We start from the raw sequence: 21076 nt of genomic DNA on the forward strand, positions 1-21076 counted from the left end.
AAATTTCTCCTTGATCACATCAGCACATGTATATATTAGTAAGTTATGAAAAAAAAAAAAAAAAAAAATTTTTTTTTTTTTTTTTTTTTTTTTAAGGAATCAGCACTTATTAAGGCCCAGAGGCCACTCAAGGATAACGGTTAAAGAGTGTACAATATCATAGTAATTGTTAAAAGTGTAAATTTGGTAAAATTGGATTACTTAAGGGGAACAGCTCATCAAGAACTTGTTTACATTAGACTTGAAAACGGCCGTATTGTAGTCAGCTGGCAAGCAGGCAATTGGAAGAGAGCTCCACAGGTGTGTATTTCTAAAAAAAGAAGCTTTGTTCATGGAATCTATGTTTAGGTTTAGGCACAGACAAAGAGTGAGGGAAATTATTGATAGTAGTTTCAGTTAGACGAGTGTTTCTCGTGAATATTTGGCCGGGGGGGGGGCATAAATTGGAGCTCAGACGACCACTTGCCATGAAAATAATAAAACAAAGACAGGCTTGCAACGTCTCTTCTGTTAGGAAGAGGTTGCGGGGAAGCGAAAAGGGAATCCCCTACTAGGCTACAAAGTCTATTTTGAACTCTATCAAGGCAGGATAAGGTCTTTCTAGCAGCTCCTGCCCAGATGTGGCAGCAGTACTCCATCCTTGGACGTACCTGGCTCTTATATAGATAGAGAATTGCATCAGCAGGGAGATATCTACTGGATCAATAGAAGGATCCCATCATTTTTCCAGCAACCTTGGCAACAGATTTGATGCATGTGTTCCATTTTCAGATCAGGAGTAAAGGTCAAGCCCAGAAGCTTGTCAAAACATGGAGCCTCCCCAAGATGAGAGCCATTGATTTCAGTTGATGTCAGATGGGGATTAGAGTACTGATGATGCAAAGACGAAAGCTTGATTTTAGATGCATTAAAAGTAACCAGCCACTTTTTTCCCCATTGTACCCTGTGCTCAAGATCAGAAAGAACTTGGCCATATGACTGCTATTAAGCTATATAATGTGTGCATAGATCAAAGAGGATGTTAGAGATGTGGGTGACGTTGCTGTCGTAACGAGAAGTCACGCGTGGTAGGAGAATCAGGAAAAAAAGTCTTTTCTTCAACAGGAGTTGAAGTTCTTTCTTATTCTGTGTCTCCTTTGCGACCGATTCTACAACGTATTGGATCCTGGGTGTCTACATGTTAGCGCGTGTGTAAACGTGTACAATGTTACAACTTTTCACTGAGGGTGGTAAAAATGTACTCGGCATTATCCGGACAATAATGGTCATCAATCTGAACATTTGCAGACATGATTCTTCAATTATATTTGCCTTCTTCAAAGTCATTCCATTTCACTTTACATTCATAAATTAAGGTTTTTATCGTCATTTGGAATGTGAGTACATTTTTGAAACGCTCCATATTTATTTATAAACAAAATTTTCAATAAGCCCTTCGAATGGAAATTGTAGAGACGTTATCTCCAGTGGACATCTTCTGGGTGGTTGAATGGTGATCGCTGATACCGGCTAGAAATTAAGAGTTTTGGTCAGATGGCAAAAGATAGGAAAAGGGCATGGTAAGAGCGGGTTCTCTGAGTGTAACATAGTCGCAAACTCCGTCATTTAAATATATAAACATATTGAAGATCCACGTGCTGAATTAATGTCGTGTAAGAATTTGAGACGTGAGTGTGATGTCACGAAATGAAATGCGTGTGCAGGATTGAAGACTTTCTTCCCCATATCAATTTTGAGACCAACTTTTTACCTTATCGTTTTTCATAATTTTTGGATATGTTCATTACTGTGACATAACCAGTAAAACCAATTGTATCTACTTAAGTAGATACCATTGATTTGACTTGAAATCCAATCTGCAATTCAGCAAAGTTTGAAATAAAGAAAAAAAATGCATCTTTAAATGTGAACGGGTCCCTTGTTCCAGATCACCAACTGTGACCTTTCAGGGTCGCTGGTAATAGGTATGAACCCTCACACATGCATCATGATCGTCTTTTGTAGGGAACTCTTTGCGAGTTCTCTTGGCGCAGTGGGATCTGGTTGGTCGGTTTCAGCATCGATTTCACCTTTGGGTTGATATGCTGTATCACACTGGAAGGGAAGAGATTTTTATGCACACAAAAAGACAAACTCAGATGTCTCTATTCTACGAATTAATTCATTCAAATTTACAGAATATAATATAACTTATATACAAATGTCCAATGTAAATTTTCTTACAAAACACACTACCAAATCTCACTCTCCGTATTTTGCGGTGGTGACTGTCGAGGAAGAGGGGTGCGACGGCGTCTCTTTGATTAGTGTTAAATTCTCTCGAGATCCAGCTCAACTCACTGAATTTCTGGCGCAAGCATTCGCTTATATTGGAAGGTGATAGGGTAGGTAGGTTATTCCCTACACCCAAGCACGTGATTTCGGGGAACTCCCGATCCAATGCGTGTGTGCTGGTGTATCTGCAATGCTCGAAGGTTTTAGATCCCACGACCAGAGAGGTCAACCCCTTGACCTCTCGTCTGACACCAGAATCGAAATCATGTTTGTGATGATTTCAAAACGGCATCGAATTTGTCACTTTTCCCCAACAATAAAAGTAAATATCTGTTTTACAAAACACGTAATTCATAACTTAACTCGTCCTTTCAGCTAGGGTATCCGCCGCTGCCCGGGCACCCAATAATGTTTCACAGTTAATACCAGCATAGTTTCCCAGCCTTACTCAGTGTTTTAGGGGTCTTAATCTCCCCCCAATGGGGAGCTCTACCAGAGGCGGTCACGCCGAAACTAATCTACTTGAGAAACGTAATGTTCCTAGATAGGCTTCTGATAAGCCCCCTTTGATTGCACACTGTCTAGCCGTTATCTCCAGTGGATATCTCTAGTAGTAATCTTCTGAGTGGTCGAATGGTGACCACTGACAAAGGCTAGAATTTAAAATTTCCAGCCAGAAATGAAAAGATTCCAGTAGATGGGAAGGAGGAGTAATTAAAACTGGCTTTCTGGGAAGGGCATGTAGTTTATTTTTCTTAGGGCTGTTGACCAGTTGGGCCAGTGTGCCTCTCCGGGCAAGGTAGGTCCTTGAAGCTCTTACCTAAAGGATTGTGTTGATTGGATTTAGTGGATATCTCTAGTAGTCAACTTCTGAGTGGTCGAATGATGACCAGTGGCAAAGGCTAGAATTTAACATTTCCAGATAGGGATGTAAAGATTACAGGAAATGGTGAGCCGGGGCAGTTAGAGACAGCTCTCTGGGAAGGACACAAATGGCTGTTTTTTTTTCTAAGAGCTGCCGGTCAGTTGGCCGGTGTGTCTTTCCAGGCAAGGTGAACATTGGGGCTCGTAGCTAAAGGATTGTGTTGATTGGGTACTTCTTAGTAGTCACCTTGTGGGTGGTTGAATGGTTACCAGTGGCAAAGAATAGAATGTAAAATTTCCAGGTAAGGGTGTAAAGATTTCAAGAGATGGAAAGGAGAGGCAGATAGAGACGGCTCTCTGGGAAGGGCACAAGTGTTTTCTGAGGGTTCGTGTGCATCTCCGAGCAAGGATTGTGTTGATTGGATTTATTGGACTTATCTGTTTGATTTGGCAAAAATTTTGTAAGCCTGTTAATCGATCTAAGAAAATAAAAACCATTTTAACCTCCAAGAAACAAAAAAAAACGTCAGTTAATAAATTTTGCTTTGGAAGAATTTTTTTGTTGAATTGAACATGGATGGATACTGTCTAGCTGTTATGTCTAGTGGATATCTCTAGTAGTTGACTTCTGGGTAGTTGAATGGTGACCACTGATAAAAGCTAGAATGTAAAATTTCCAGGCAGGAGATAAGTCGTAGTGAGAACTGACTTTCCGGGCACGAGACGGTCAGTTTGACAAGGCAGTTGGTTTCTACTTGTTTGTTTTCACTAGAATCCTAATTATTGCAGATAAAATAGTAATCTGTAGCTATGTGCAGGACTGCACGTTTTTAGTGATGCATACGAATGGCAGATGTTGCAGGTGAGAGATGCTTGGCCAGAGGAAAGGAGAGAGAGGGTACAGAAAGCTGAAAATATCTCCGATTTGACTCTGACGCCCAAGAGATTTTTTTTTTTTTTTGCAATAAAATATGAGGTGTCTTCAATAAGTTTTCAAGCTTTTTTTTTTTTTTGTACAGGCATTTAAAATTATCATAGACTCTTGAAAATTCAATATGTTATTGCTATACATCTTATGAGATGACTGACAAATTTTTATGATTTCAGCTTTAAATGAACAGCTACAGTAGGAATTGGAATACATCCTACTAAAGCTTGATTGTCAGAGCTGGTGAAAAAAAAAATGCAATCTGGACGCTTTAGAAGAATGACGTGCAATAAAATTCTGTTTTAAGCTTGGAAAAAATGACACAGAAACGTATGGAATACTTAAACTACTTTTGGACCATCTTGCATGAATCAAGCACCAGTTTTTGAGTGGCATAAGAGATTCAAGGAAAGCTTGGAGCCTGTGAGGGATGATGAGAGATGTGGGAGGAGTAAGGAATTCAGAATATCAGAGTTGATTGGCCAAATAAAGAATTTTATGGATAAGAACTGTCGTGTGTTTATGGAGACAATAAGTGTACAGTTTGATGTCAGCGTGGGAACTTTTCACACCATTATTCGCAAGGAACAGAAGATGCGGAAAATTAGCACAATGTTTGTCCCAAGGATGCAGTCCATAACTCCATTTTTGTCACAGACTATTTGACCAAAATGGGCATCAAGACATTTCCTCACCCTCCCTATTGTCCAGAACTTGTTCCTTGTGACTTTTTGATATTCCCTAAGCGCAAGGAAAACCTTAGAGGCTGCCGTTATAAGACAATTGAGGAGATGGCTGTGACAAGTATCATCGACACACTCGCACAAGAGGACTCCCATGGGGCCTTCCAGAGGTTGTTGGAATGGTACAACATGTGCATTGCAGCCGGAGGAGATTACTTCGAAGGGGACTAGAATTTCATTTGTGTACTATCAATAAAAGTGCCCATATCAAAAAAGTCTGGAAACTTATTGAAGGCATTTCATAAGTATCTCATTAAATAAAGAATCATATTGAGAAAAGTAATGTCTAAAATAATCGACAAATAATCACCCTCATCTCCAGTGAATATTTTAAGTAATCAGATTCTGGGTGGTCGAATGGTAACATCTGACAAAGGCCAGTATCGAAGATTTTTGGTTAAGAGTGAAGGGATTTCAGAAGAAGATAATTTGAAGAAAAATAACAAAAAAAAAAAAAACATGTTTGTTTTTGCTAAAACTTGAAATATGACTAATTCATAATATTTGAATTGTATTTATTGGAGTTGAAGCTAATCAATGACTTATACACTTTTCAGCGTGCACAAAGAAAGAAAAATACATTGAGGACTTTGCCAAGCCTGCTGCAAAGAAGATGGGTTCCCACTACTGTGCAAGAGTATCCAATATTTTTACAAAGCCACTATTTTCTATGAGTGAAAAATTTACTTACATCATGACTAATGTTTGTGCAAAATTTCAAAAAAGAAAGAAATGACCCGCTGAATTATCACATCATCATCCTTCTTCCTCTCTTTGCCAAAATCTTTAAGTTGTTAATTAATCAAGCAGTAGTTCGCCACCTCATAGATGCTAAACTTTTTTCCGACCGGCAGTATGAATTTAGGCAAGCTCGTTCAACTATAATCTCTGAACGTATATACCATGCACTGGATAAGGCATCGGAAGCTAGGGCAATAGTCCTAGGTATATTTAGGGCCTTTGATGAATACTTAATATAATTAAATCCTTCTTAAAGAAGAGAAAAATTCAGGTTGTCCTCTCGTACGTCAAAATAATGAGTGTACCAGAAAGGTCAATCCTTTGACCTTTATTGTTCTCGATATTCGTAAATGACCTCACTGATAAAATTGTCTCCGAGATGAGTATATTTGCAAACGACACCACACTCTAACAGACACGAGAACAAACTCTGTGTGTGGTCCACCTCTGGTGCTGCATGTGAGATGACGCCACAAAAAACAGTGAAGAATGTGAGAAGTGTGAAGGGCCAACGTTGCCTTCACATTTTCGCCAAGTTTCAGAAAAATCTAATGGATGGATCAAAAGTTATGGGGCAAAACGTGTCATTTCTTTGGCCATTTTGGGGGCATTTTTTTTACCTCTTTTGAGCCCCTGGGGATGCAACAGGAATTTTCACACAGAAAATATTTTCACTGTGCACATCTATTTAATAAAATACAATTTGTGGCAAAATTTCAGGAAAAACTAATAGACGGTTATCTGGCAATCGTCCGGACTAACGGATGCACAGAAACATGGACGCCACTGAAAACATAGGTCTCTCTCCGATAAATCGGGGGACCAAATATATCTAAGGTAATGGCTGAAAACTTAAAGGAAGATCTCCAATCTGTAGAGGATGGCAACTCTTGATGCTGCCAAGATTAAGCTTCCGTCCTTTAATTAATTACAAGAAATCTTCTGAACCACTGATAGCCATGACTAATAATACGTTACCTTAAAGTATTTCATCCAAACTTCTCGGCTTAACATTCACAGACAATATGAATTGGAACAAATACATTGAGGACATTGCCAAGGCTGCTGCAAAGAAGGCAGGCTCTCTATCCTTAGAGGTTACTCACACTCAAGACTATCCTGTGCCTCTACAAAGCCACAATTCGCCCATGCATGGAGTATTGTTGTCACATCTGGGCTAGTGCATCTACCACTAGTCTGTCGCTCTTAGACAGGGTCCAAAAAAAAGAGTCTCCACTTTAGTAGGTCTCGCATGGTCAACTAAGCTCCAACTCCTGTCACATCACCGCTTGTGCCTGTTTTACAACTACTTTAGTGGTGTGTGCTTCGACAAACTTGTAATACTTGTTCCCCTCTCAACGTAAGAACACCTGATAAATTAGTAGCAAAATCTCACTCCTTCACTGCTAACGACTGCTAGACTTAGGAATTCCCTCCTTGTTTTGCTTGTAGAGGAGTAAGGGAAAAGAACTCTGGTTACTGTGGACACCAGTGGGTTGATTCCTCTTAGGACAGAGATATCCTGAACTGGGAGATGAAGGCATATTTGCTCGCCATGTTGGGCCAATGCTCACTTGCATTAGTGTAAGATCGTCATAAACGTTTCTACCTACGTCGTATTGTAGAGCTGCCTTTTAATGTATATTATTGTTTTCATTTACGTTTGTCGATATGATATGTAAAATGTTATTTTTTTTTTTATTTATTTTTTTTTTTTTTACACAGTGATCACCACTTATCAAGGCCCGGAAGCCACTCAGGGATAAGGGTTATTGCAAGTACATTACGTTAGTGTGGAGATTTGCTGAAGTGTTTACTTAAGGGGGCGGTTCATTAGGAATTTGTTTACATTGGACTTGAAGACATCCAAGTTGTAGTCCGGAGGGAAGCAGGCAGATGGAACAGAGTTCCACAGGCGTGCAGTTCTAAGAAAGAAGCTTTGTTCATGGAATCTGCGTTTTGATTTAGGCACAGATATAGAGTGGGGGAAATTTTTCACAGTGGATTCGGCTAGACGGGTGTTTTTCGTGAAAGATTGGCGAGGGGGGACCAGAGATTGGAGTTCAGACGAGCATCTGCCATGGAAATAACGATAAAACAAGGACAGGCTCGCAACGTCTCTTCTGTGGGAGAGAGATTGCAGGGTAGAGAAAAGGGCATCCCCCACTATTATGTCTCTTAGTTTTGTCCCTTAAACAGTTATCTCCCTTAGCCGGACATTTTTCTTATAGAGTTTCCCCTGACTCGACATCGGCAGATTGACCGGTGTTTTGCCCCCTAACTCAGCTGCATTTCTAGCTGCATGGCTCGGTTTGTTATCTCATTATCCTTCACTGTTTTAAGTCATCTCCGGTAAGAAACACTTCTTAAAGACACCTTTTAATACCTTAATGTTATTTTTTATATTATTTTATTTTAACTACAAACTTTGTTTATTTTCTTTATCCACATGTTCGGCCTTATTTCTAGTTGTCGTTAATTCCCTTACATATGACTCCTCGATTTGGGACTTTTTCTCTTTGTATTCTGAACAATGGTTTTTTGTTTCTTTCAGTTTTTTCCGTATATACCTTCAATAAACCTGTTTTTGGGATTTCCTGTCTTCAGAGTTTTGATTGCTAGAAAAGCATCCTGGGGACAGTATACCAATTGTGTCCCCGAATTCAGCCCTTTTATAACTTCGTTTGGGACTTTTTCTCTTTGTATTCTGAACAATTTTTTTTTTTTTGTTTCTTTCAGTTTTTTACCGTATCTACCTTAAATAAACCTGTTTATGGGATTTCCTGTCTTCAGAGTTTTGATTGCTAGTACGCGTTTAATGCTAACTGTTCAAGGATCGTATGTTTCTAATCAAACGCTTCCTGGAGACAGTATAAATGTTATTGGGTGCATTTTTCTTTTATTTTGTGTTCTCCGGATGCTGAGTAACATAAAGGTTCGTACAGACTTTAAAAAAATCTTGACTTTTGCCTTGAAAAGGCCTTGTTTCTATTATTACCTTGAAAAATCCTTGAAAATATGGAAAATGTCCTGAAAAGTGTATTCTTTATGTCCAGTAAAAGTTTGCGTTGAAATATTAAAAATGAAATAAAAAATACTGTTAAATTAAAGTATTAATGAAAATATCATCAGAATATTTTTTTAAAAATTGAAAATAAAATCAAAATACATTGTTCTGAAATTGCATAGTATTGTGGATACAAGAGTTACGTCCCTTTATCACAAAACTATCTCGAGTAATTTTGTGATAAAGATTCAATTCTCCATCTATTTTTGCTCTCATTTATAATTTAATTTGGAAGGGGGAGAGCACAAGTGGGGCCGCCACAAATAAAATTACCCCTCCCTCTTTAAAAAAAAAATAATACTTTCCTTGCATGGATGGAACTCTCCAATGGCGATCCCCCCCCCCCCCCAAGAAAAAAAAATTGTGATAATTCAAAATTAGGCCAGCTGGGCCAAAAATGGAGAAAACAGCAGCCATCTTCTCTCTCCAAATCATTCCTCTCACTCTCTCTCTCTCCAAATCATTCCTCTCTCTCTCTCTCTCTCTCTCTCTCTCTCTCTCTCCAAATCATTCCTCTCTCTCTCTCTCCAAATCATTCCCCTCCCTCTCTCTCCAAATCATTCCCCTCCCTCTCTCTCTCTCCAAATCATCCCCCCCTCTCTCTCTCTCTCTCTCTAAATATTGAAAAAATAAAATCGAAATACATCGTTCTGAAATTGAATAGTAGTATTGTGAATACAAGAGTTATGTCCCTTTATCACAAAACTACCTCGGTTCGGCTCTGGGCAGATCCTCCCTCCTCTATTCTCGCAAAAAAAATTGTCCTAATTTAAAATTAGGCTCGTTGGACTAAAAACAAAAAAAAGGGACAAGACAGCAGCCATCTTGGTTGGAAATAAAAAGCTGTAAAAAGAGTTAATATTTGAGATGAAATAAAAAGTATTTAAAACTTAAAAATCACCAAAAAAATGATGCAGGTTGATTGCAAAGTAACATTTATTTGTTAAATATTTGATTTTTTTTTGTCAGTTTCGAATCGTTGTGGATTCTAAAAGAAACGCCATATTTTTTATTTTTATTTATTTTATTTTTTTTGAAAAACTTGTATTTTGCCTGGAGAAGGCCTTAAAAAACTTTGAAAGGTCCTTGAAAATAGACATTGAAAATCTGTACGAACCTTGTATGTTTTTCCTTTACAGAGAAAGATAAGTAGGGATATTAAACTTCCAACATCCTGATTGTGCAATCCTGCAGAAATTTAAATGTATAATGTGAACAGCTATCGCCTCACGTAGTCCCCAGTTGAGATAGTACCAAATAGTAGCCCCCTGGAGTGGCTTCCAGGCTTGATAAGTGGTGACCACCGTGTAAAAAAAGAAAAAAAAAAAAAAAAAAAAAAAATCCTTTATGTCCAAGAGTGAATATGAGTGAAGAAAGAAAAAAAAAAAAACACAAACTGAGCATGCAGGGTCCTTTTCTATGAGTGAAAAATTTACTTACACCATGACTAATGTTTGTGCAAAATTTCAATAAAGTACAAAGCGCGGTTACTGAGAAAAGTGCGAACAAATGAAATAACAAACGGGAGTGAATTACTAAGTCCAATCCCTCATTTATCGCGGTACCAAAAAAAAAAAAAATACAAAAAGAAGAAAACACTGTTTCATTTGTGAATGTTTTTATTTCATCAAAGAATTAGCAGAAAGTAAAAAATGGAAATCCTGATTATTATTCGGCAAGGACCATTTGAACTGGTACAGCTGTAAATGGCAGAGCCCAGAGGAATTCATTTTCAATATAGTGCGTCAGCGTTTTGCATCGGCAAAATTTAATCAAAGACGCCTTGCCAAAGCGCGAGAATCTACCTTCAGTGTTTTTTGGATAACTATCGAATACATACCAATGGCCAATATCATTCCGCAAGATCGCCATACAAAAGCCCTGGATCTTTAAGATGACTCCCTGGATCTCTGACAGGAAGCAGTCGGAGAGTATTTTATCTAATGATTTCATAGATTTCCCCATTCTGCTTGCTTTTAATATACCGTAAACGGGGTTGCCGTAAGTGACGTCGCAAAACTCTTTCCCGTTATTTGAGAGCACCGTGGGAAGATGGCGAATCTCCAGCGTGAACGTGTAGTTGAGCATCTGCCGTTGCGTGATCCTTGTCTGGTGGAGCTTGCTTCCGATGACGATAATACTGTCCAGGGTTTTAGGTTTCCATTCCATAATGTCCTCCACGGCCGTTTTGGCAATGGCCGTCAGAGCAATCGCCATATTTTGGTGACCTGGATACTTTGACGAGAACAAGTGTTTGGGGATATTTCCGTCATGGAAACTAGCAAGCATCACATCCTTTTCGCGTGGATAGACACTGTAATCACGATGAAAAGATGGTGAGTTATGTATGAATTCCGTTTCGTACGGCGACAAGGGAACGGCTGATGGTCGGATGATTGACCTGTGAAATATAAAAAAGATTGTATATTTAAAACTGAAGGCCACAGGATCACAGGTTGGGAATACCATTTTCAGATTTAGCAATGACTCTCTGAATAAAAATTTATTTTTTTGATAAACAAAATAAATATTGTAAAGGATGCTTACATCTAATATAACAGAGCGCACATGAAAATATCAACAGTAGCCAAAGGATGGAGAGCAGGCGATTGTATTAGCAGCAGGAGCAGCGTTTGAACACGTATGCAAATTAGGAAGTGTGTGTGAACTGGCGCAAAAAGAAAAAAGGACACCACGTGGTCCAGAAGAAAAAAAGAGACAGACATGTAAAGTGAAGGCGAGAATAGGCTTGCTGTGCCTGGCATGCGGTCGAAAGAAAAGTTGGATCGGAAAAGATGGATGTATATGAAATAGCTGTCTACAGCTGGCATGTAGGGGAGAGGAAGCAAGAACTTCTTTTTTTTTTTTTTTTTACACAGTGATCACCACTTATCAAGGCCCGGAAGCCACTCAGGGATAAGGGTTATTGCAAGTACATTACGTTAGTGTGGAGATTTGCTGAAGTGTTTACTTAAGGGGGCGATTCATTAGGAATTTGTTAACATTGGACTTGAAGACATCCAAGTTGTAGTCCGGAGGGAAGCAGGCAGACGGAACAGAGTTCCACAGGCGTGCAGTTCTAAGAAAGAAGCTTTGTTCATGGAATCCGCGTTTTGATTTAGGCACAGATATAGAGTGGGGGAAATTTTTCACAGTGGATTCAGCTAGACGGGTGTTTTTCGTGAAAGATTGGCGAGGGGGGACCAGAGATTTAAATTGATCGTCTCTATGTGACAAGGAAAAACGGAGGAAGGGGACGGATTTGTATAAAAGACCGTGTAAATGACACGAAAAAATAGTCGACATTGTTAAATACCAGTGGCAAGTGAAGTGTATTTACAGGACGACTGGAAACAAATGCCGAGTTAAGCGGAGAGCATATACAGTGTTTAGATCTCCCAAATGGTCACCCATCCACCCATCTGGTACTGATTATGTGATTATGCCATGTATATATAATGTGAACCGCAAATATAAACAAGTGTCTCTGAGAACGCAAAAATAATAATGAAATAAATAACACAAAAATATAGGAAAAGCGAAACATTTATTGTATAAAAAATATAATTTTAATGTTTCAATATTTCTTTTAAATGAGTGATTTTTAATTGAAAATAAAATATAATTTTAAAATCATGAAACATTTATAGATTGTTTTTAGAATTTTTTTTTTTTTCCTGTACGATTGCATAAAATGTAGCAACATATAATTATTTATTCATTATTTTTTATTTCACAATAAGATTGTATAAAAATATATAATATAATTTTACCAAAATATAATTATAAAAATATGAAACATTTATAGATTGTTTTTAGAATTTTTGTTTTTTTTTCCTGTACGATTGCATTAAAATGTAGCAACATATAATTATTTATTCATTATTTTTTTTTTCACAATAAAATTGTATAAAAATATATCATAATATAATTTTAGCAAAATATAATTTTAAAATCATGAAACATTTATAGATTGTTTTTAGAATTTTTGTTTTTCCCTGTACGATTGCATTAAAATGTAGCAACATATAATTATTTATTCATTATTTATTTTTCTTTTTTCAAATAAGATTGTATAAAAATATATCAAAATATAATTTTAGCAAAATATAATTTTAAAATCATGAAACATTTATAGATTGTTTTTAGAATTTTTGTTTTTTTTCCCTGTACGATTGCATTAAAATGTAGCAACATATAATTATTTATTCATTATTTATTTTTCTTTTTTCAAATAAGATTGTATAAAAATATATCATAATATAATTTTAGCAAAATATAATTTTAAAATCATGAAACATTTATAGATTGTTTTTAGAATTTTTGTTTTTTTTCCCTGTACGATTGCATTAAAATGTAGCAACATATAATTATTTATTCATTATTTATTTTTCTTTTTTCAAATAAGATTGTATAAAAATATATCAAAATATAATTTTAGCAAGATATAATTTTAAAATCATGAAACATTTATAGATTGTTTTTAGAATTTTTGTTTTTTTTCCCTGTACGATTGCATTAAAATGTAGCAACATATAATTATTTATTCATTATTTATTTTTCTTTTTTCAAATAAGATTGTATAAAAATATATCATAATATAATTTTAGCAAAATATAATTTTAAAATCATGAAACATTTATAGATTGTTTTTAGAATTTTTGTTTTTTTTCCCTGTACGATTGCATTAAAATGTAGCAACATATAATTATTTATTCATTATTTATTTTTCTTTTTTCAAATAAGATTGTATAAAAATATATCAAAATATAATTTTAGCAAGATATAATTTTAAAATCATGAAACATTTATAGATTGTTTTTAGAATTTTTGTTTTTTTTCCCTGTACGATTGCATTAAAATGTAGCAACATATAATTATTTATTCATTATTTATTTTTCTTTTTTCAAATAAGATTGTATAAAAATATATCATAATATAATTTTAGCAAAATATAATTTTAAAATCATGAAACATTTATAGATTGTTTTTAGAATTTTTTTTTTCCTGTACGATTGCATTAAAATGTAGCAACATATAATTATTTATTCATTATTTATTTTTCTTTTTTCAAATAAGACTGTATAAAAATATATCATAATATAATTTTAGCAAGATATAATTTTAAAATCATGAAACATTTATAGATTGTTTTTAGAATTTTTGTTTTTTTTCCCTGTACGATTGCATTAAAATGTAGCAACATATAATTATTTATTCATTATTTATTTTTCTTTTTTCAAATAAGATTGTATAAAAATATATCATAATATAATTTTAGCAAGATATAATTTTAAAATCATGAAACATTTATAGATTGTTTTTAGAATTTTTGTTTTTTTTCCCTGTACGATTGCATTAAAATGTAGCAACATATAATTATTTATTCATTATTTATTTTTCTTTTTTCAAATAAGATTGTATAAAAATATATCATAATATAATTTTAGCAAGATATAATTTTAAAATCATGAAACATTTATAGATTGTTTTTAGAATTTTTGTTTTTTTTTTCCCTGTACGATTGCATTAAAATGTAGCAACATATAATTATTTATTCATTATTTATTTTTCTTTTTTCAAATAAGATTGTATAAAAATATATCATAATATAATTTTAGCAAGATATAATTTTAAAATCATGAAACATTTATAGATTGTTTTTAGAATTTTTGTTTTTTTTCCCTGTACGATTGCATTAAAATGTAGCAACATATAATTATTTATTCATTATTTATTTTTCTTTTTTCAAATAAGATTGTATAAAAATATATCATAATATAATTTTAGCAAGATATAATTTTAAAATCATGAAACATTTATAGATTGTTTTTAGAATTTTTGTTTTTTTTCCCTGTACGATTGCATTAAAATGTAGCAACATATAATTATTTATTCATTATTTATTTTTCTTTTTTCAAATAAGATTGTATAAAAATATATCATAATATAATTTTAGCAAGATATAATTTTAAAATCATGAAACATTTATAGATTGTTTTTAGAATTTTTGTTTTTTTTCCCTGTACGATTGCATTAAAATGTAGCAACATATAATTATTTATTCATTATTTATTTTTCTTTTTTCAAATAAGATTGTATAAAAATATATCATAATATAATTTTAGCAAAATATAATTTTTAAATCATGAAACATTTATAGATTGTTTTTAGAATTTTTGTTTTTTTTCCCTGTACGATTGCATTAAAATGTAGCAACATATAATTATTTATTCATTATTTATTTTTCTTTTTTCAAATAAGATTGTATAAAAATATATCATAATATAATTTTAGCAAAATATAATTTTAAAATCATGAAACATTTATAGATTGTTTTTAGAATTTTTTTTTCCTGTACGATTGCATTAAAATGTAGCAACATATAATTATTTATTCATTATTTATTTTTCTTTTTTCAAATAAGATTGTATAAAAATATATCATAATATAATTTTAGCAAAATATAATTTTAAAATCATGAAACATTTATAGATTGTTTTTAGAATTTTTGTTTTTTTTCCCTGTACGATTGCATAAAATGTAGCAACATATAATTATTTATTCATTATTTATTTTTCTTTTTTCAAATAAGATTGTATAAAAATATATCATAATATAATTTTAGCAAAATATAATTTTAAAATCATGAAACATTTATAGATTGTTTTTAGAATTTTTGTTTTTCCCTGTACGATTGCATTAAAATGTAGCAACATATAATTATTTATTCATTATTTATTTTTCTTTTTTCAAATAAGATTGTATAAAAATATATCAAAATATAATTTTAGCAAAATATAATTTTAAAATCATGAAACATTTATAGATTGTTTTTAGAATTTTTTTTTTCCCTGTACGATTGCATAAAATGTAGCAACATATAATTATTTATTCATTATTTATTTATTTTTTTTCAAATAAGATTGTATAAAAATATATCATAATATAATTTTAGCAAAATATAATTTTAAAATCATGAAACATTTATAGATTGTTTTTAGAATTTTTTTTTTCCCTGTACGATTGCATTAAAATGTAGAAACATATAATTATTTATTCATTATTTATTTTTCTTTTTTCAAATAAGATTGTATAAAAATATATCATAATATAATTTTAGCAAAATATAATTTTAAAATCATGAAACATTTATAGATTGTTTTTAGAATTTTTGTTTTTTTTTCCCTGTACGATTGCATAAAATGTAGCAACATATAATTATTTATTCATTATTTATTTTTCTTTTTTCAAATAAGATTGTATAAAAATATATCATAATATAATTTTAGCAAAATATAATTTTAAAATCATGAAACATTTATAGATTGTTTTTAGAATTTTTGTTTTTCCCTGTACGATTGCATTAAAATGTAGCAACATATAATTATTTATTCATTATTTATTTTTCTTTTTTCAAATAAGATTGTATAAAAATATATCAAAATATAATTTTAGAAAAATATAATTTTAAAATCATGAAACATTTATAGATTGTTTTTAGAATTTTTGTTTTTTTTCCCTGTACGATTGCATAAAATGTAGCAACATATAATTATTTATTCATTATTTATTTATTTTTTTTCAAATAAGATTGTATAAAAATATATCATAATATAATTTTAGCAAAATATAATTTTAAAATCATGAAACATTTATAGATTGTTTTTAGAATTTTTTTTTTCCCTGTACGATTGCATTAAAATGTAGAAACATATAATTATTTATTCATTATTTATTTTTCTTTTTTCAAATAAGATTGTATAAAAATATATCATAATATAATTTTAGCAAAATATAATTTTAAAATCATGAAACATTTATAGATTGTTTTTAGAATTTTTGTTTTTTTTTTCCTGTACGATTGCATTAAAATGTAGCAACATATAATTATTTATTCATTATTTTTTTTTTTTTTCACAATAAAATTGTATAAAAATATATCATAATATAATTTTAGCAAAGTATAATTTTAAAATCATGAAACATTTATAGATTGTTTTTAGAATTTTTGTTTTTTTTTCCTGTACGATTGCATAAAGTGTAGCAACATATAATTATTTATTCATTATTTTTTTTTTTTACAATAAAATTGTATAAAAATATATCATAATATAATTTTAGCAAAATATAATTTTAAAATCATGAAACATTTATAGATTGTTTTTAGAATTTTTGTTTTTCCCTGTACGATTGCATTAAAATGTAGCAACATATAATTATTTATTCATTATTTATTTTTCTTTTTTCAAATAAGATTGTATAAAAATATATCAAAATATAATTTTAGCAAGATATAATTTTAAAATCATGAAACATTTATAGATTGTTTTTAGAATTTTTGTTTTTTTTCCCTGTACGATTGCATTAAAATGTAGCAACATATAATTATTTATTCATTATTTATTTTTCTTTTTTCAAATAAGATTGTATAAAAATATATCATAATATAATTTTTGCAAAATATAATTTTAAAATCATGAAACATTTATAGATTGTTTTTAGAATTTTTGTTTTTTTTCCCTGTACGATTGCATTAAAATGTAGCAACATATAATTATTTATTCATTATTTATTTTTCTTTTTTCAAATAAGATTGTATAAAAATATATCATAATATAATTTTAGCAAAATATAATTTTAAAATCATGAAACATTTATAGATTGTTTTTAGAATTTTTTTTTCCTGTACGATTGCATTAAAATGTAGCAACATATAATTATTTATTCATTATTTATTTTTCTTTTTTCAAATAAGATTGTATAAAAATATATCATAATATAATTTTAGCAAAATATAATTTTAAAATCATGAAACATTTATAGATTGTTTTTAGAATTTTTGTTTTTCCCTGTACGATTGCATTAAAATGTAGCAACATATAATTATTTATTCATTATTTATTTTTCTTTTTTCAAATAAGATTGTATAAAAATATATCAAAATATAATTTTAGCAAAATATAATTTTAAAATCATGAAACATTTATAGATTGTTTTTAGAATTTTTTTTTTTCCCTGTACGATTGCATAAAATGTAGCAACATATAATTATTTATTCATTATTTATTTATTTTTTTTCAAATAAGATTGTATAAAAATATATCATAATATAATTTTAGCAAAATATAATTTTAAAATCATGAAACATTTATAGATTGTTTTTAGAATTTTTTTTTTCCCTGTACGATTGCATTAAAATGTAGAAACATATAATTATTTATTCATTATTTATTTTTCTTTTTTCAAATAAGATTGTATAAAAATATATCATAATATAATTTTAGCAAAATATAATTTTAAAATCATGAAACATTTATAGATTGTTTTTAGAATTTTTGTTTTTTTTCCCTGTACGATTGCATAAAATGTAGCAACATATAATTATTTATTCATTATTTATTTTTCTTTTTTCAAATAAGATTGTATAAAAATATATCATAATATAATTTTAGCAAAATATAATTTTAAAATCATGAAACATTTATAGATTGTTTTTAGAATTTTTGTTTTTCCCTGTACGATTGCATTAAAATGTAGCAACATATAATTATTTATTCATTATTTATTTTTCTTTTTTCAAATAAGATTGTATAAAAATATATCAAAATATAATTTTAGAAAAATATAATTTTAAAATCATGAAACATTTATAGATTGTTTTTAGAATTTTTGTTTTTTTTCCCTGTACGATTGCATAAAATGTAGCAACATATAATTATTTATTCATTATTTATTTATTTTTTTTCAAATAAGATTGTATAAAAATATATCATAATATAATTTTAGCAAAATATAATTTTAAAATCATGAAACATTTATAGATTGTTTTTAGAATTTTTTTTTTCCCTGTACGATTGCATTAAAATGTAGAAACATATAATTATTTATTCATTATTTATTTTTCTTTTTTCAAATAAGATTGTATAAAAATATATCATAATATAATTTTAGCAAAATATAATTTTAAAATCATGAAACATTTATAGATTGTTTTTAGAATTTTTGTTTTTTTTTCCTGTACGATTGCATTAAAATGTAGCAACATATAATTATTTATTCATTATTTATTTTTTTTTTCACAATAAAATTGTATAAAAATATATCATAATATAATTTTAGCAAAGTATAATTTTAAAATCATGAAACATTTATAGATTGTTTTTAGAATTTTTGTTTTTTTTTCCTGTACGATTGCATAAAGTGTAGCAACATATAATTATTTATTCATTATTTATTTATTTTTTTTCAAATAAGATTGTATAAAAATATATCATAATATAATTTTAGCAAAATATAATTTTAAAATCATGAAACATTTATAGATTGTTTTTAGAATTTTTTTTTTCCCTGTACGATTGCATTAAAATGTAGCAACATATAATTATTTATTCATTATTTATTTTTCTTTTTTCAAATAAGATTGTATAAAAATATATCAAAATATAATTTTAGCAAAATATAATTTTAAAATCATGAAACATTTATAGATTGTTTTTAGAATTTTTTTTTTTCCCTGTACGATTGCATAAAATGTAGCAACATATAATTATTTATTCATTATTTATTTATTTTTTTTCAAATAAGATTGTATAAAAATATATCATAATATAATTTTAGCAAAATATAATTTTAAAATCATGAAACATTTATAGATTGTTTTTAGAATTTTTTTTTTCCCTGTACGATTGCATTAAAATGTAGAAACATATAATTATTTATTCATTATTTATTTTTCTTTTTTCAAATAAGATTGTATAAAAATATATCATAATATAATTTTAGCAAAATATAATTTTAAAATCATGAAACATTTATAGATTGTTTTTAGAATTTTTGTTTTTTTTCCCTGTACGATTGCATAAAATGTAGCAACATATAATTATTTATTCATTATTTATTTTTCTTTTTTCAAATAAGATTGTATAAAAATATATCATAATATAATTTTAGCAAAATATAATTTTAAAATCATGAAACATTTATAGATTGTTTTTAGAATTTTTGTTTTTCCCTGTACGATTGCATTAAAATGTAGCAACATATAATTATTTATTCATTATTTATTTTTCTTTTTTCAAATAAGATTGTATAAAAATATATCAAAATATAATTTTAGAAAAATATAATTTTAAAATCATGAAACATTTATAGATTGTTTTTAGAATTTTTGTTTTTTTTCCCTGTACGATTGCATAAAATGTAGCAACATATAATTATTTATTCATTATTTATTTATTTTTTTTCAAATAAGATTGTATAAAAATATATCATAATATAATTTTAGCAAAATATAATTTTAAAATCATGAAACATTTATAGATTGTTTTTAGAATTTTTTTTTTCCCTGTACGATTGCATTAAAATGTAGAAACATATAATTATTTATTCATTATTTATTTTTCTTTTTTCAAATAAGATTGTATAAAAATATATCATAATATAATTTTAGCAAAATATAATTTTAAAATCATGAAACATTTATAGATTGTTTTTAGAATTTTTGTTTTTTTTTCCTGTACGATTGCATTAAAATGTAGCAACATATAATTATTTATTCATTATTTATTTTTTTTTTCACAATAAAATTGTATAAAAATATATCATAATATAATTTTAGCAAAGTATAATTTTAAAATCATGAAACATTTATAGATTGTTTTTAGAATTTTTGTTTTTTTTTCCTGTACGATTGCATAAAGTGTAGCAACATATAATTATTTATTCATTATTTTTTTTTTTTACAATAAAATTGTATAAAAATATATCATAATATAATTTTAGCAAAATATAATTTTAAAATCATGAAACATTTATAGATTGTTTTTAGAATTTTTGTTTTTTTTTCCTGTACGATTGCATAAAGTGTAGCAACATATAATTATTTATTCATTATTTTTTTTTTTTTTACAATAAAATTGTATAAAAATATATCATAATATAATTTTAGCAAAATATAATTTTAAAATCATGAAACATTTATAGATTGTTTTTAGAATTTTTGTTTTTTTTTCCTGTACGATTGCATTAAAATGTAGCAACATATAATTATTTATTCATTATTTATTTTTCTTTTTTCAAATAAGATTGTATAAAAATATATCATAATATAATTTTTGCAAAATATAATTTTAAAATCATGAAACATTTATAGATTGTTTTTAGAATTTTTGTTTTTTTTTCCTGTACGATTGCATTAAAATGTAGCAACATATAATTATTTATTCATTATTTATTTTTTTTTCACAATAAAATTGTATAAAAATATATCATAATATAATTTTAGCAAAGTATAATTTTAAAATCATGAAACATTTATAGATTGTTTTTAGAATTTTTGTTTTTTTTTTCCTGTACGATTGCATAAAGTGTAGCAACATATAATTATTTATTCATTATTTTTTTTTTTTTTACAATAAAATTGTATAAAAATATATCATAATATAATTTTAGCAAAAT

At 29.1% G+C, this 21076-nt stretch overlaps 2 protein-coding genes across 3 annotated transcripts in view; one reads left to right on the forward strand and one right to left on the reverse strand.

Moving 5' to 3' along the window:
* LOC145268852 (mismatch repair endonuclease PMS2-like) overlaps positions 1–8143 on the forward strand; it is an 84837-nt gene extending 76694 nt beyond the window's left edge. Inside the window, exon 23 of the mRNA XM_080124528.1 lies at positions 8105–8143. The gene's annotated coding sequence lies outside the window, so the exon portion shown is untranslated. The remainder of the gene's footprint in view (positions 1–8104) is intronic.
* Positions 8144–10218: 2075 nt separating this feature from the next.
* The window catches only part of LOC145268853 (uncharacterized), a 23205-nt gene continuing 12347 nt past the window's right edge, over positions 10219–21076 (reverse strand). For both annotated transcript variants that reach the window (XM_080124529.1, XM_080124530.1), the window contains one exon: positions 10219–11018. In XM_080124529.1, coding sequence (XP_079980655.1) covers positions 10286–11018 — 733 coding nt within the window. In that variant the 3' untranslated portion in view covers positions 10219–10285. The remainder of the gene's footprint in view (positions 11019–21076) is intronic.

This window comes from Euprymna scolopes, chromosome 44 (assembly GCF_053919585.1).
Source record: "Euprymna scolopes isolate OS-2025 chromosome 44, ASM5391958v1, whole genome shotgun sequence".
Lineage (NCBI taxonomy): Eukaryota > Metazoa > Mollusca > Cephalopoda > Sepiida > Sepiolidae > Euprymna > Euprymna scolopes.